Raw genomic sequence first — 14,346 nt, 5'->3', positions numbered from 1 at the left:
GACACTGTAACATTCAGGAGACAGACTTCTGTCTTAAGGAGACGTCCACACGCACAGTGCTCGGGGCCAGACACACCCACACACTGATCTGGTGCCCGGCTACACGGTACACCGCGGGCGGGCATGCAGGCTGCCTCGCAGAGAGAGGGATCCTCCTCAAGAGGGCAGTGTTGAGCTGCACATGCAGGGTCCTATCTGGTTGGGGCGGCTCTGGGCTGAGGAGGAGCGTAGATATACAGCCTACTAGACATGCATTGCAGCGTCAAGGTATGGGTAGGTGTTAAGCCATGCAGGTAATAAGATGCTCCAGACAGGAAGTGATCAGGTATATAGCTCTTAGGTAGCAACACCAGACCGTGTACACACACACACACACACACACCACTCTGACACACAGAAAGACAGGGTCGTCATCATGAGGGCTGTTAGGTAAGGCTATGTATAATATTGATATGAACAGGAGGTCTTTGCGAGACATAAAACACACACCCCATGATGAACACACACACATTGTGTTACACATACAGTATTTACACTCAGATAACCCCCCCACACACACACACACACCGTCTTACACATGTAATACATACACTTGGATAATACAAACACACACACACGCAGACACTCCAAGGTGAGTAGTAAAGGGTGAGGGGGTGGAGTAACGTAAAAAGCACAGGTACGAAGGCAGATTGAGCCGTCCGTTGTCGGGAGAGACTCCTCTCACAGGTGATGAGACCTCCGAGACAGGTGATGTCATTCTCATGGATTCAGTCCCGCCACACCAAACTGTATCTGTAGTTCATATGTCTGGGATCTGTAGTTCATATGTCTGGTATTTGTAGTCCATATGTCTGGTAAATGTAGTCCATATGTCTGATAAATGTAGTCCATCGGTCAGTCCTGTGAGGTTCATATGTCTATGTTTAATGTTGTCCACATGACTGCGTCACATGTCCCTCTATGTAGGCCGTATGTCAGGTCTTATGAATGGTCATATGTAGGTCATAGCACCTTTGGCGTTGGTGTCAAAGAACACCTTGATGTAGGACGTTGGCACGTAGCCCTCCTCCTCCTCGTTGCGGCGCACGCGCGTCCAGCCGTCGCCCTTGTCCTCTTCGATCACGTACAGCAGCTCTCCCTCCACCATAGAGATGGTGCCCTCGTTCTGACCTGAGCACACACACACACGGAACACAAGCACAAACACGGAACACAAGTACACACACACGGACGCACACACACACGGAACACAAGCACACACACATAGGACGCACACACACACAAACGGAACACATTTTATCCACACCCAACACCTGACACCGGTATACACAGGTACATCTAGACCCTCATGGCTGGGGGTGTGTATAAGGTGTGATTTAAGGTCTGGGCAGGGTGGAGTGTGTGTGTGTGTGTGTGGGAGGGTAAGGGGGGAGGGGCTACCTTCGAAGGGGTAGAGAGACTTGCAGGTGCCAATGGTCGGCAGAGGGTCTTCGTCATCAAAGTCGTCATCGAACTCGGTGCTGCGGGACTTGAAGTGGCGCTCCGCGCTGTGGTCCTCCGTGTAGCTGCCGTCAGGGCTGGCAGACGGGGGGGGGGGGGAGGTCAGAGGTCACAGGACACCACAGCTTCCTGTCACCTTCAAGGTTACCTTGCTGGGCTGATGCCAGGGTGTGTCTAGCTACTGATATCTCTAGGCGGCCCACTGGGTCTCTCCAGGGGTAACAGTTGTAGCTTAGCTACAGCTAGGTACAGGTGTACCTTGTACTACAGGTGTAGTATAGTATACTGGTGGGACTCAGTTGACAGGTGTATTGTGTACTACAAGTAGGTATGGTAGTGTACTTACCTCTCTCTGTTGACAGGGGCGTGGTTGTTGGTGACAGGCGTGGTGGCCTGGGAGTCATACAGCCCACTCTGTCTCCTGTGAGGATCCCCCTTCTCAGCCAGCCTGCTCTCCACCTCCGCCAGCCAGCCCTGGCCACACAACACACACACACACACACACACACACCACACACACACCACACACACACCGCACACCACACACAGGCTCTGCATGAGACACGCTCCCAGCTCTGCATGCAGCCAGGTTACAGTGCATGTGTCAAAAGGTGGACTGTCTTACACGTTATTCACAAATTATTTATTCCTCTTCCAGATCGAGGATCTAAATGGTGTGATGGAAAGTCCAGTCAGAGATGGATCACAGTGCTGTGAATGGGGGAGCCATGCTACCTCGTATTTGCGAGCGTCCAGCTGCAGCTTGTCGATGTTCTGGGTGACCTCCTCCAGACGGGAGTCCACACTGCTGGGGTCGCCCATGTGAGGGTTCTTCATATACACGTCCCGCATCTTGGTCAGCGCGTCCCTGACAAACACAGACACTTCAGCACCCGGTCGCCCTCCTGGGTTAGAACGTCCTCCTGTTCTCTCCCCATCTCTCCTCCTGTCCTCTCCTTCTTTTCTCGCCTCCTCTGCTTGTGTTATCATTTTCTCTGATTCCTGCCCTCATCCCCTCATATCACCTCCCCTCCTCCTCTACTCTCTTCCCCCTCTCCTCTCCTCTCCTCCTCCTCTCCTCCCCTCTTCCTCTCCTCTCCTCCACTCTTCTCCTCTCCTCCTCACCTCTGGTCCAGCTCCTTCTGGATGTCCTTGTTGAGGTCGTTGATCCTGGACTGCAGCTTCTTCCTCCTCTGCTCCGGAGGCAGGTGGCTGCAGTCCTCTGGTCCTGAACCCTGCAAGACACACACCACACACACACACAAACAGATGTACACACACCACACAGACACACACACGTACACCACACAGACACGCAATCATGTGAAGATAAAACACGAAAGATAAAAAAAATCCTTTATTCACTCACACTCAATGTCAACACGCACACACACGTGCAGGGAATGGGAGAACACAAACACACACAAGCATGCCAGGGTGTCGAGCCAAGACATCCGTCTCTGCCTTTTGTCCCATCCTGCCGTCCCTCCTCCCAGGGCAGCGAGGAGCAGTGGACAGCCACGTCAGCTCCGCCCAGGGGCCCCGCCCCAGCGCGCCCTACAAGCGCCCCCTACGTCCTGGTCAGGGACATGGGCAGGAGAGAGCCCTACTCTGCAGGGTTTTGTATCAGGGTTCTCTGGGGAACCCATGCTAGCACGGGGAGAACATGTCATCTCCACGCAGAAAGGGCCGCGAGATAGCCCACCAGACCAGCGACAGGCCCCGGCCGGGAATCAAACCCAGAACCTTCTTGCCGCGAGGCGGCAGTGCAACATGTATACTGATGTGTGATATGGACCATGAGGCCTGGTAGGAAGTGAGCAGACAACTTACCAGCTTCAGAGACAGCTGTCCATATCAGAGCAGACAAGGACAGGGTCAAGGAGAGAAAGAGACAGCGAGAGAGAGACAGAGAGAGAGACAGCAGAGAGAGACAGAGAGAGACAGCGAGAGAGAGACAGACAGACACAGAGAGAGAGAGACAGAGAGAGAGAGACAAAGAGAGAGACAGAGAGAGACAGAAAGAGACACAGAGAGAGAGACAGAGAGAGACAGAGAGAGAACTGATATTAGAACGGTGCACGCATTATTAGCACATCCACAACATCCTTGAGCGCACACACCTACTGTCCTTGACTGGACCAATCACAGCCCTGGCCTGGATATGTGAGAACTCGCCCTTCAGTAGAGCCGCAAATACCTGACCTCTCTAGGCTAGCACCCTGCCCTCACACCTCCCTGACCAACTTCCTGTCTACTTCCTGTGTCTCCGTGTTTCCTCCGTCTCCTTCCCCCCAACTTACCCCTCTCTTCAGGCTGCGTAGACACTGTCTCCTGTGCTTGGATCCAGAGGTCATGAACTCGTTGAGGCGGTGGGAGAGGGGGAGGGGCTCCCTGGCCTGTTGAGGGGAGGGGGGCCCGTTGGCCACGCCCCCTGGGGAGGGGGAGGTCGGAGGGGGGGGAGGGGGCTGCCGGGGCGAGGCTAGCAGAGACATGAGCTACGGGTGAGGGGCGCGGTGAGGAACAAAAACAACACACAAATAAAAATAATTTAAAAAACAGAAGTGAATCGATCCGACGAGTCCAAGACGTAAACAAAAAAAAACAGACAGGCAGACAGACAGACAGACAGACAGACAAACAGACAGGCAGACAGACAAACAAACAGGCAGACAGACAGGCAGACAGACAGACAGACAGACAGACAGACAGACAGACAAACAGACAGGCAGACAGACAAACAAACAGGCAGACAGACAGACAGACAGACAGGCAGACAGACAGACAGACAGACAGACAGGCAGACAGGCAGACAGGCAGACAGGCAGGCAGACAGACAAACAGACAGATGGGGGGAAACAGGGGGAGGGGCACAACAGAGAGATAGTCAGCAGCACGACAGACAGACAGCAGCAGATAGCGATCGCAGTACAGTATTACTGTAGGCAGGGGGTGTGTGGCTGTGGAACACTGGAGGGGTGAAGGGAGGGTGGAGGGAGGGGTGAAGGGAGGGTGGAGGGAGGGGTGGAGGGGGTGTATCTTTCGCATCACAGGAGGGAACCCTCCTCATCCTCACCTTGTTCCTCCTGATGAAGGGCCAGAGCTTCCCGCGGCTGTTCCGGCGGCTCTGCTTGCCCCCCTCCCCCCGACTGTTGAGGTAGCTGGACTCTGAGACTGTCCTCCGCATGGCCACCCCATAGTCCTCCACCTCCACGTCACCCGGGGGCTCAAACCCCGACTTGTAGGACTCCACCACCTGGCGCGTGTCCTGAAGAAGGAGGGAGGAGTAATGAAGAAGAGAAGCGGATGGGGAGAAGGGGGGGTCACAGAGTTGAGATCATTTCCTGCTGCAGTAGCTGAGTTCATATCAGTCACTTCTGCCTTAACTTTGTTCCTTTTACTGCAGTGAAGAAGTTTGCTCTTGTTGGGTTAGTTAGTTAGCATTAGGTAGCTCATGTATAATCCATCTGATATGAATATTCACTCAAAGCTATTTAGCTGGAGGGCAACGAACTGAAACTAAAAGCAAACTGCTGATGCTTCAGTAATTAGTACTTAAAAAGAGCCAGCAGTCGTGTCAGTGATGATGCATTATAGAACCTTGCCCTGGCGCGGGGTGATGACATCGCTGAGCAACCAGACCTAATCAAACGCTCAACGAACACATCCATCCATCCATCCTCCCTCACTGAGGAATATCTGAGCTTGACGTGAGAGGAGCATGTTTCCCTCCGTCTGATTGTGTTTGACGAAGGATGAGCTTAGAGATTTGGGGAAGGGATCTGGATACCTTACCGTTCAGCCTTCTGAACACAGAAGACATGACACTTTAACCCTCAACCTTGATGCTTGTTATGCATATTTCATGGTCTCTGTAAGGCAGGGTCAATAAATGGATTCCACGTGGACTTCTCTTCAGTGTCATGATCATTAAGAGACAACCAACACAGCAGCAACGGTGGTGCAAAAATAATTCCAGAACACCTTTTCCTCGTTCAAAACCCTGACGACAACACCAGTGTCTCCCCCACAGCCCTGTCAGCTCAGCAAGAAGCCAGTTCAGACAGGAAGTTGCCAAACTATGATGTCTAACCATTAGAACTCACATCTGTGGTAATCTGGGGGCCACACTACCACAAATCCCTGCTTCTGTTGCAGCAATGAGTCGGCTGTAGAGGATGGAAGTGGGACAGCCATGAAGGAAGAAGCTTCGTCAGCTCTCTGGATCTCTTAATAATTTATCAGTACTTATAATGAACGGATTAATACTGTTCCATTTTAAGAATGTTACGGATGAAGGTGGTCTCATTTTCTTCTTTAGGTGGTTCAGTAGAACGGAAATTAACTGTAAGGAAACTAACAGCACTTTAAATCTCTAACCGAACAAGCTAGCTGCTTCTTATTTATTTATAATTGAACTTGGTACGTTTAAACTTTAATGTTAGGTTGATGACTGGAGGTTGTAGTCGTGTAAAGTGTTCCCCTGTTTTTGCCACCCACCGTTTTGGGTTCGATGGACTCAGCAGCCTTGGTCATGCCATCTAGACACTTGCTGACGATGGGCAGAACCTTCCGGTCCACCTCAGAGAAGGTCCTCATGGACTCTCCCACCCTCTCTATCCTCCTCTCCTCCATCTCCTGGATCCGCTGCAACCCAGAACAGAAGGAGAGTTACAACACACACACACACACGTTGTACACACATGTATGCACACCTCACACACATACACACAGTACCTGGAAGATGTGGGGTATGAGGGTGTAGTAGTGTTCATTCTGCTCCTTGTTGAACTTCTGCAAGTATGTCAGGTACTCATTCTTACTGTCCTCAGCCACCTGGTGCTTCAGCTGGGCTTGCTGCCTTGCCTGGACACACACACACACACACACACACACACACACACACACACACATGCACAAACACACACGCACACACACACATGCACACAAACGCAAACACAAAGACAGAAAAAACCCGCAGTGTTTCCTGGGTGGTCCTCATCATCATCATCATCATCACTGTCTGGGGTCTCCCCCCCCCCCCCCCCCCCCCCCCCATCATGGACACACACAGCACACATGAGGCACAAGAACACCGACACAGTGCATGCATAGATAGAGACCACCAGGGCGGAGTGGGCCAGACTGGCGTGGATGTTGACACAGGTGAGACATGGTGGAACCTGTTGGCGCCCTCTAACACTGGAAACAGGCCTTTTAAAACACATTCAAGATGACGTCACACTGGAAACAGGCCTTTTAAAACACATTCAAGATGACGTCACACTGGAAACAGGCCTTTTAAAACACATTCAAGATGACGTCACACTGGAAACAGGCCTTTTAAAACACATTCAAGATTACGTCACACTGGAAACAGGCCTTTTAAAACACATTCAAGATGACGTCAATTAAACCGTTTCTCAGTTGACACGCCGGGGGAACCTTCTGAGAACCCAGCCAGGTTCCTGTTGGAACTTTTTCCTGGAAGAGAACTTAGTTCTTGCGAGGTTCTTCACAGGGTTCTCCCATGTGGACAACTGAGGAACCGTTCCATAGAGGGTCTTATGTGGTTTCCTGCAACTGAGCTACTATAAATTCTAATGAATCTTTTATAATCATACTATTTACTTTGTTTGTTCCTCTAAATCAATAAGAATATGGATTAGTAATATAGCACACAATAAAGAATCTGAAATGTGTCTCTAATTTACAGAACGTGCCAGCAAGAATATTCCATTGCCCAACTTTTATTTTGAAAGGGCGTTTCCTGGTGAGACAGGTGAGGGGTGGGACAGGTGAGTTGAATGGGAGGAGACTGGACATGTGGGTGGTCCTGACAGACACACCTTCGACTGAAACACCTACCTTGAGAGAGCAGCGCTTTAAGACATGATTGGGAAACAGAAACATTAGGTTAGTAGTGTCGTCGTTCGTTATTCGTTTCAAGGAATGGAGGACTGGGCTTGAGTAACTGAACTTGAGGCAGAATGAATGTACGGGCGGACACTGACAACCAGGAGGATGAGGGATGGATCTTGGGATTCTCAAGTCGAGTCTCCAAGGGGGTTTACGTGTGGAAGACCTGGCAGTCTTGTGACCTGGTCACTCACTATGTAATTCTGATAGAGGCACACAGACTGCTGCAAGCAGGAAGTGGAAGGCATGGCCAGGGTAGGACTATGCATGTGTTAATAGTACAAACTCACTCAGACAGACGAACACACACCTAGAGTGTATTCTGAGGTTTGCATGCGTTTGTCTCTGCTTGTGTTGGTGAGTGTGTGTACACATTATTTTATGTGTGTGTGCGTGCCTGAATGTGTGTGAACTTGTGTGTCTGTCTGTGTATGCTTGAACGTATGTGAACTTGCGTGTGTGGACACTTGTATGTGCGTGTCTCCGTGCTTGTGTGTGTGTCCGTGCTTGTGTGTATAATTGCTTGTGTGTGTGTGTGTGTTTGCCTGTGTCCATCGGTCTCTTACCTTCTCCACATCAGCCTTGGTGACGTTGATGTCGGCGTCTATCTTGTCAAAGTACTGCTGGGCTCTGTCTGCTTCCTTGCAGTCTCGCTCGAAACGCCGCTTACTCTGCAAGAACAGGACGGCTCCATGACTCGGAAACTCTCTTGAACGCAGCCTTTTCAGACGTTTTGTTTTGCTGTGTTTTTTTGGCTGTGGCTTCTGTGAACGTAGCGCGGCAGTGTGGCAAAGACTTACCGATTCTAGCTGCTTCCAGGAGTTCTCAATGTGCTGCTGGGCCCTTCGGCCGTCGTGGAAGTGCTGCATTCAAGACATGACGCGTCAGTTAGTGTTGGTAAGGATGGGTGATGTTTAAGTCTGTTGCAGAATGATGCATGCTTTAGGAACTATTGAATACTGAAGTCACACAATCACCAATGTGACGTGCTGATGTATTGCACATTCTTGACTGGGTACATGCTTTGTGTACATACACTCACACACTGGACACAGGAATGCTGGGTGAAGGGAGGACAAACTGTTTGTTAAACTGTCGCGTTCGATCCAACCTCCTTTTCCTCAAAGACTATAAAACTATAAACACACATTCGAACAAAGACAGCGAGAGACACAAGAGAGCAGGGGGGAGAGAGAAAGAGAGTGAGAGAGACAGACAGAGAGAGACAGAGAGAGACGGAGGGACAGAGCGAAAGAGAGAGGGGGAGAGAGAGAGCAGGAGAGAGCTGTTGTACACTACCCTGCTTTTCTCACGAATAGTCACGCCCCTCCTCCTTCATATTCTGCCCCTCATATTACTTCCAGCCACCAGCTCCAGACAGAGGCCTGATCCACTTACCAGGACAATGACCCCAGTAGAGGCTGTGTGTGTGTGTGTGTGTCCGTGTGCATGTGTGTGATTAAGTGCATTAATTCATGTGAGTGTGTGTGTGTGTTCGGTCAAAATGCTTGAGACTTAAATGTGTGTATGTGTGTGAACCTGCTTATACGTTGGACGTGCACGCATGGGGGGGAGGTTAGGGGGCCAACCTGCCCCCTCCCCAGTGACCTGGATTAGTGACCCAGTTCCAGCTGGGAGTCGGAGCTACAAGGCTTCCCAGTGATCACATCTGAAACAGCCACAGGTCGGTTTACCCTGGTCAAGGCCTGTCCCAAACCAAGCCCTGGGACGCAGCCCAAGCCAGGGAAGGGGGAGAGAGGGGGTCAGGAATGGGGGAGGGGAAGGCGTATGAGTGTGTGGAGCCGCACCAGAGATTTAAGTGGTTTGAGCGTTTGGCTGAAATCATCATAATCTCTGCACCGACTGACTGCTCAACAGATGAGCCGGCGATAAGCATGATCAGGGGAGGGAAGCAGGCGGCACAGAAACAGTCACACCATGCCATGCACACACACACGCAACACAAATACAATCTTTTATGCAGAGTTGCTGCAGACAGAGCTGCCATCAAGTAGAACCATCGTGCTTCAGAGGATCAGTGCTGTGGTACGGCCAGCCACACACACACACACTCACACACACAGTCCTTTACCGATTTCCTCTCTGCCTTCAGCTCCTGGATGTAGCGCGTGAGCTCGCTGAGGATGTGTGTGCTCAGGTTCTCCGCGATGACCTCGTGTTGACCCGCGTAGTCGTTCAGCTCCCCCAGCGTCATCAGGAAGGCCCGGCAGGAGGTGTACCTGCTGGCGCGCACAGGTCACGTGACCAGGAAGCGTCGTTACGGTAACGCACGACAATGTCGGCACACGGAGAGACTGGAGAGGAAGCTCTGTCTCCTAATGACATCATAATGACCTCATAATGACATCAACAACACAGGTTTATGGAATGAAGTATGGAGAGGAATGACCCTTTCGAGATCTGTGTGTGTGTGTGTCTGTGTGTATGTGTGTACTGTTGATGTAGTATGCCCTCTACAGAGTGGTGTGCCGGACAGGCAGATGGTCATCCTGGTTCTAATACGGCTCTGTCTGCTCTGGCACTTTGTCAACAGATTTCTGCGCTTCATTTCCTGTACGAACAGGAAGAGATCATCCAGCCAGCGCTCTGACCAATCAGGGTGATGTTGACACATGTGACCAAAACATCCTGATGAAAGCTTAAACCTCCTTTGGACGCGCTTGGCAACATTTTCAAACACACGTTCGCGCACACGTCTATACCCACACAGGCTCACACACACACACAAAACATACGCACACATACAATAGTTAGTGTTTGAGTCATAGCCAATCCAGAGTGTTGGATCACTGCTACCGTGCAGCACTGCTATTTTTACCCACAGGCAGCCAGTAACCAGGCAATATGGAGGGGAGATGGGTAGGCAGTGGAGGAGCTTGAACTGAGCAGAACAGCAGAACACTGTGGGCCTGTCAGCTGGAACGAGCGTTTTGACACTGTATAAGTACATGCGTGACATCAGGGCACTGGAACACTGCAGAACTGTGACTTGCGTTTTAACGGTTTGGAATTATGATAGGGATCTTAAGAAGTTCTCATCTGGGATGACGAGAGGTGATGATGATGGTGGTGAGGATGTTGGAAGCACTGATGAAGATCATGTTGCCTTCACTTACTTGTACTCTTCTTCCTCTCTGGAGTTTTTCTTGGGCTGGTACTTTTTTGACAGATTCCTGCGAGGAATAGAGAACAATGTTAATGATGTTTAAATAGACCAGTGGTTCTCAATCCTGGTCCTTGGGCCCACCTGCCCTGCATGTTCTAGATGTTTCCCTGCTCCAGCACACCTGGTTCAAATGAACGGGTCTTTATCAAGCTCAGCAGAAGCCTGATAACGACCCTTTAGTTCGAATCAGGCGTGTTGGAGCAGAGAACCACTGATATAGAGACACTGGTAGGTTCAGTAGAACATTGTATGTATGAGAGAGAGGAATAGAGTAGTTCTGTAGAGAGAGGGAGGGAGGGAGGGAGGGATATATAGAGAGAGAGAGAGAGAGAGAGAGAGAGAGAGAGAGAGAGAGAGAGAGAGAGAGAGAGAGAGAGAGAGAGAGAGAGAGAGAGAGAGAGAGAGAGAGAAGGAGAAAGAGAGATGCTGGTAACAAGAGTAAAAGCTTGTTGAATTAAATGTTGAACAGAGATGGAGAGGGAAGAAAGAGAAAAAGAGAGTGTGTGTTTTGTTGTGGTCATTAGCAGTGGGACGGCTCTTTGAAGGGCAGGATGTCAACAGCTGGATTATCTCTGTTTACCTCCTCCACATCTGGGACACAATGCTCTCTACATCTGGGACAAGAGTGCCTAACCAGTCCGACAACTAGGACACGGAATCAACTGAATACGGTAAATTTAAGCACATCTCAAAAACATTGGTATTCAGAATATCTAGGTCCAGAATGGGCCTACTCCCAGAGTTTATCAGAACAGTTCACTCCCATTGGTTAATCCACCCCATCCAGCCAAGTTACCACTGGCATACACCACTAGTGTACCAAATAACTGTCGGTCAGGATTCCCAGACCCAGCCAGTTACTCCTCTATACAATCTAATATCCACACAGCTAGCGTCTCAAGAAGATGGCATCCAAGCAGCTGGCGTCTAGAGACCATCTTCCCCCTAGCCAGCCCCTGCAGAAGCTAAGCAGCCCCTATCCAGCCTCAGCCTGTGCTCACAGTCTGATTAGGTGTCGCTAGCAGCCGTCTTGTTGTGGTGTTGCTAGGCAGACTGCGACACTCACCCTCAGCCTCCTCCTGGTCACATGACCAGCATAGCCCCGCCCCTCCTCCACACACGCTGCTACTAACCATCCCACACACACACTCGCGTGGACACACACACCCTCGCGTGGACACACACACACACACTGCAGGTCTGACAGTAACGACAACCACAATCATTTTAAACCAGTGTCTGGTCTGGTCAATACTGTAATCTGATTTAATCTGAGTTTATGTATTAATATTGCACACAGTAGAGATATCCTCTGTAATCATTGACCTTTGGAAGGTACAGTGATGATACGGTACAGATTAGGGGTGTGTTCGTGGGAGAGGAGGGAAGACTGACACACCGCCGATCCAAGCGCTCACTGGTGTGGTACACACAATCACCATCTTTCTCTGCACACACACACACACGCATACACTTATCCCCAACCACCCCAACACACACACACACACAATCTCAATCACACACAAACACACACCCAATTAAAAACACATACACAAACACGCCGCAAATAACACACAAACACACACTTCTTCTCCCGTTTACACCAGGACCACTGGAGCAGCACTAATGCAGGTCAGGGGTGGGGATGAACTAGTAACTACGGCAACGAGCTGTCTACCATCTTAGACTTCCAGTGGTGGGGTGGTAGGCCTGCTCGACTGGAGGTCAGTCTCTCTGTCTGCCAAATGCACAACAGTCTCGACCAGGAGTCTCCTACCCTGTTCCTGGAGAACTACCTGCCTTTAGGTTTTCACTCCAACGCACTAATCTAGACCACCTGATTCTAATAATTACCTGGTGGATCAGGTAACTCGTGTTGAATCAGGTTAGTTATAAGTGTGGTTGGAGCAGAAGCCCACAGGCAGGTAGCTGTCCAGGAGCAGGGCTGGAGACCCCCGGACCTAGACACACTACAGGTGAAGAGGAGACCCCCGGACCTAGACACACTACAGGTGAAGAGGAGACCCCCGGACCTAGACACACTACAGGTGAAGAGAGCGATGAACACGTACCTGATCTGTTTGGCATAGTTGAGCTCAATCTCAGACCGCTCCTTCACAAACTTGCTGTAGCGTTCCACAAACTCAATGCCCCAGTGGGTGTGCTTCTCCAGGTTATCAAACTGGTCCTGGAAGGTGGGAAGGAAAGAAAGTGTGGAATTAAACCCAGGACCACACGTTATTTACACGTTGCTAACCAGAACAATAACAAAATCAGGGTGATGTCATCTTGACTGGTGTTTAGATTCACAGACTGGTCAATCTTTTTGTTCATCCAGGAGTTTTTGGCATGCTGTGCGTGACAAGATGCCTAACTGAGAATAGAAACTCCTTATTTTAACATTGAACCTGGGTGCTTTTGACCGATTAGGTTTTTAAATAATCAGAATGATGTTCGTTAACGTAAAACCTCAAAATAACTAATAACTCACGAATCAGGCGTAGCCTACACCTCAAGGTACAAATCCATTGTTTTATAGGCTAATTTGCCTGGTATTCTATGAGCCATATCCAATTGTAAAACTGAAATGAACCGGATTTCTCCGGGTGTATTTCTGCACCTCTGTAACAATTGTGAGTGTGTTAGTGTGTCTGGACGACTGCACTGCACTCTTTGCGAGACAATTCAAGTGTAAATCGTGTAAGACTGCTAATTGGCTGCTACTGATAACGGGTGTCTCATTCTGTCCTGGCGTTGGCCCCCTACCGGAGCGAAGCGCAGATATATCCTACCGTATAGGCTACTGGAGCCTACGTTAAGCAAACCTGTTCAACCTGGCTGCACGCGCAGAGATATAAGCGGACAGGCTCGTTGTTTGACTACAACTCCATATGAATTACAACGAATCTAGGTAAAACTGTGAAACATCATACTGTTCAAACATTATGATACATCGCAGCCAAGTCGACACGTATCGTTACGTTGTAGCAAATGATAGAACAGCGTTACTCGCCTACAGTGTGTGGCGGTAGTCCTATCATTTAATCTACGGGGGTTTATGTTTTTTTTATACTGCAACGATTGCAGTCACGACAGACTAATGGCTGTTTATTATTGCATTGATAAAGCTCGTATTCTAGTGATGTAGCAGATAATATTTCTGTCCGTTCGTGATCAATCGCAGCAGTAAGGAACACAATTTCGGTCTGACGGTCTCTATGGCCGCCCCGGCTAACGGGCCGCTACCTTCGATAATAAAGGCTGCGTGCGCGCGCGTGGAGAAGCATGATGGAAGCGGTGTCTGTAAGCTGCTACCTTGTTGCTATGACCTGCTTCCTTGCGACCACAAATCAAAACACGACATCTAAAGACTGCGATGCCATATCTCCGGCGGGAGAAGAACCGTGCAGAAATCACACCGTCGTTATCCCGCGGCGGTACCTACCCACAGCTCCGTACCCCAGCTCCCACTCATCGTTTCAGTGAAATTCCTTCCAAATGATCCGCGGTTTGTCTGCATGCGTCCAGTCCAAAAGCAAACCTAGCTCCAAGTGTTAATATATTCCACGCACCCCCCCTGTTAATTGTGCAGCCTTTTCACCGACGCATTCTGTCATAATAGACGTCGATGTCAGGGACGCTGTAGTACATGTGGAGCACCCGCTCGACGCCTAGCCCGATGACAGAACGCGGACGCGCGCCTCACCGTGGAATCCCTGCCTCTTGGTCTCGATGATCTC

At 50.2% G+C, this 14,346-nt stretch overlaps 1 protein-coding gene across 1 annotated transcript; it reads right to left on the bottom strand.

Annotated features, from left to right (window-relative positions):
- fnbp1a (formin binding protein 1a) lies at positions 1-14,212 on the bottom strand. The gene is made up of 16 exons (XM_084690391.1): positions 14,052-14,212; positions 12,679-12,794; positions 10,557-10,613; positions 9,512-9,659; positions 8,220-8,282; positions 7,986-8,090; positions 6,238-6,366; positions 6,001-6,147; positions 4,577-4,768; positions 3,804-3,998; positions 3,334-3,348; positions 2,626-2,735; positions 2,236-2,368; positions 1,847-1,974; positions 1,441-1,577; positions 1-1,170 (listed from the first exon to the last, which is right to left on the bottom strand). The coding sequence occupies exons 1-16, from the start codon at positions 14,124-14,126 to the stop codon at positions 992-994; spliced, it is 1,929 nt and encodes a 642-aa protein (XP_084546517.1). The 5' UTR covers positions 14,127-14,212; the 3' UTR covers positions 1-991.
- Between the last annotated feature and the right edge of the window lie 134 nt (positions 14,213-14,346).

This window comes from Hypomesus nipponensis, chromosome 24, assembly GCF_054491055.1.
Source record: "Hypomesus nipponensis isolate SF chromosome 24, ASM5449105v1, whole genome shotgun sequence".
Taxonomy (NCBI): Eukaryota; Metazoa; Chordata; class Actinopteri; order Osmeriformes; family Osmeridae; genus Hypomesus; species Hypomesus nipponensis.
The sequence above is the reverse complement of the archived record's forward strand: the minus strand, read 5'-3'. Positions and strand labels throughout refer to the sequence as shown.

What these genes read in the sequence shown, in the direction of transcription:
- fnbp1a (XM_084690391.1), bottom strand. Translation starts at nt 14,126, where the DNA reads ATGCAGACAAACCGCGGATCATTTGGAAGGAATTTCACTGAAACGATG. An exon ending in CCAAGGCTGATGTGGAGAAG is followed by an intron (nt 6,367 to 7,985) that starts GTAAGAGACCGA and finishes GTGTGTGTCCAG; the next exon opens with GCAAGGCAGCAAGCCCAGCT. An exon ending in AGTCCATCGAACCCAAAACG is followed by an intron (nt 4,769 to 6,000) that starts GTGGGTGGCAAA and finishes CTCCTTCTTCAG; the next exon opens with GACACGCGCCAGGTGGTGGA.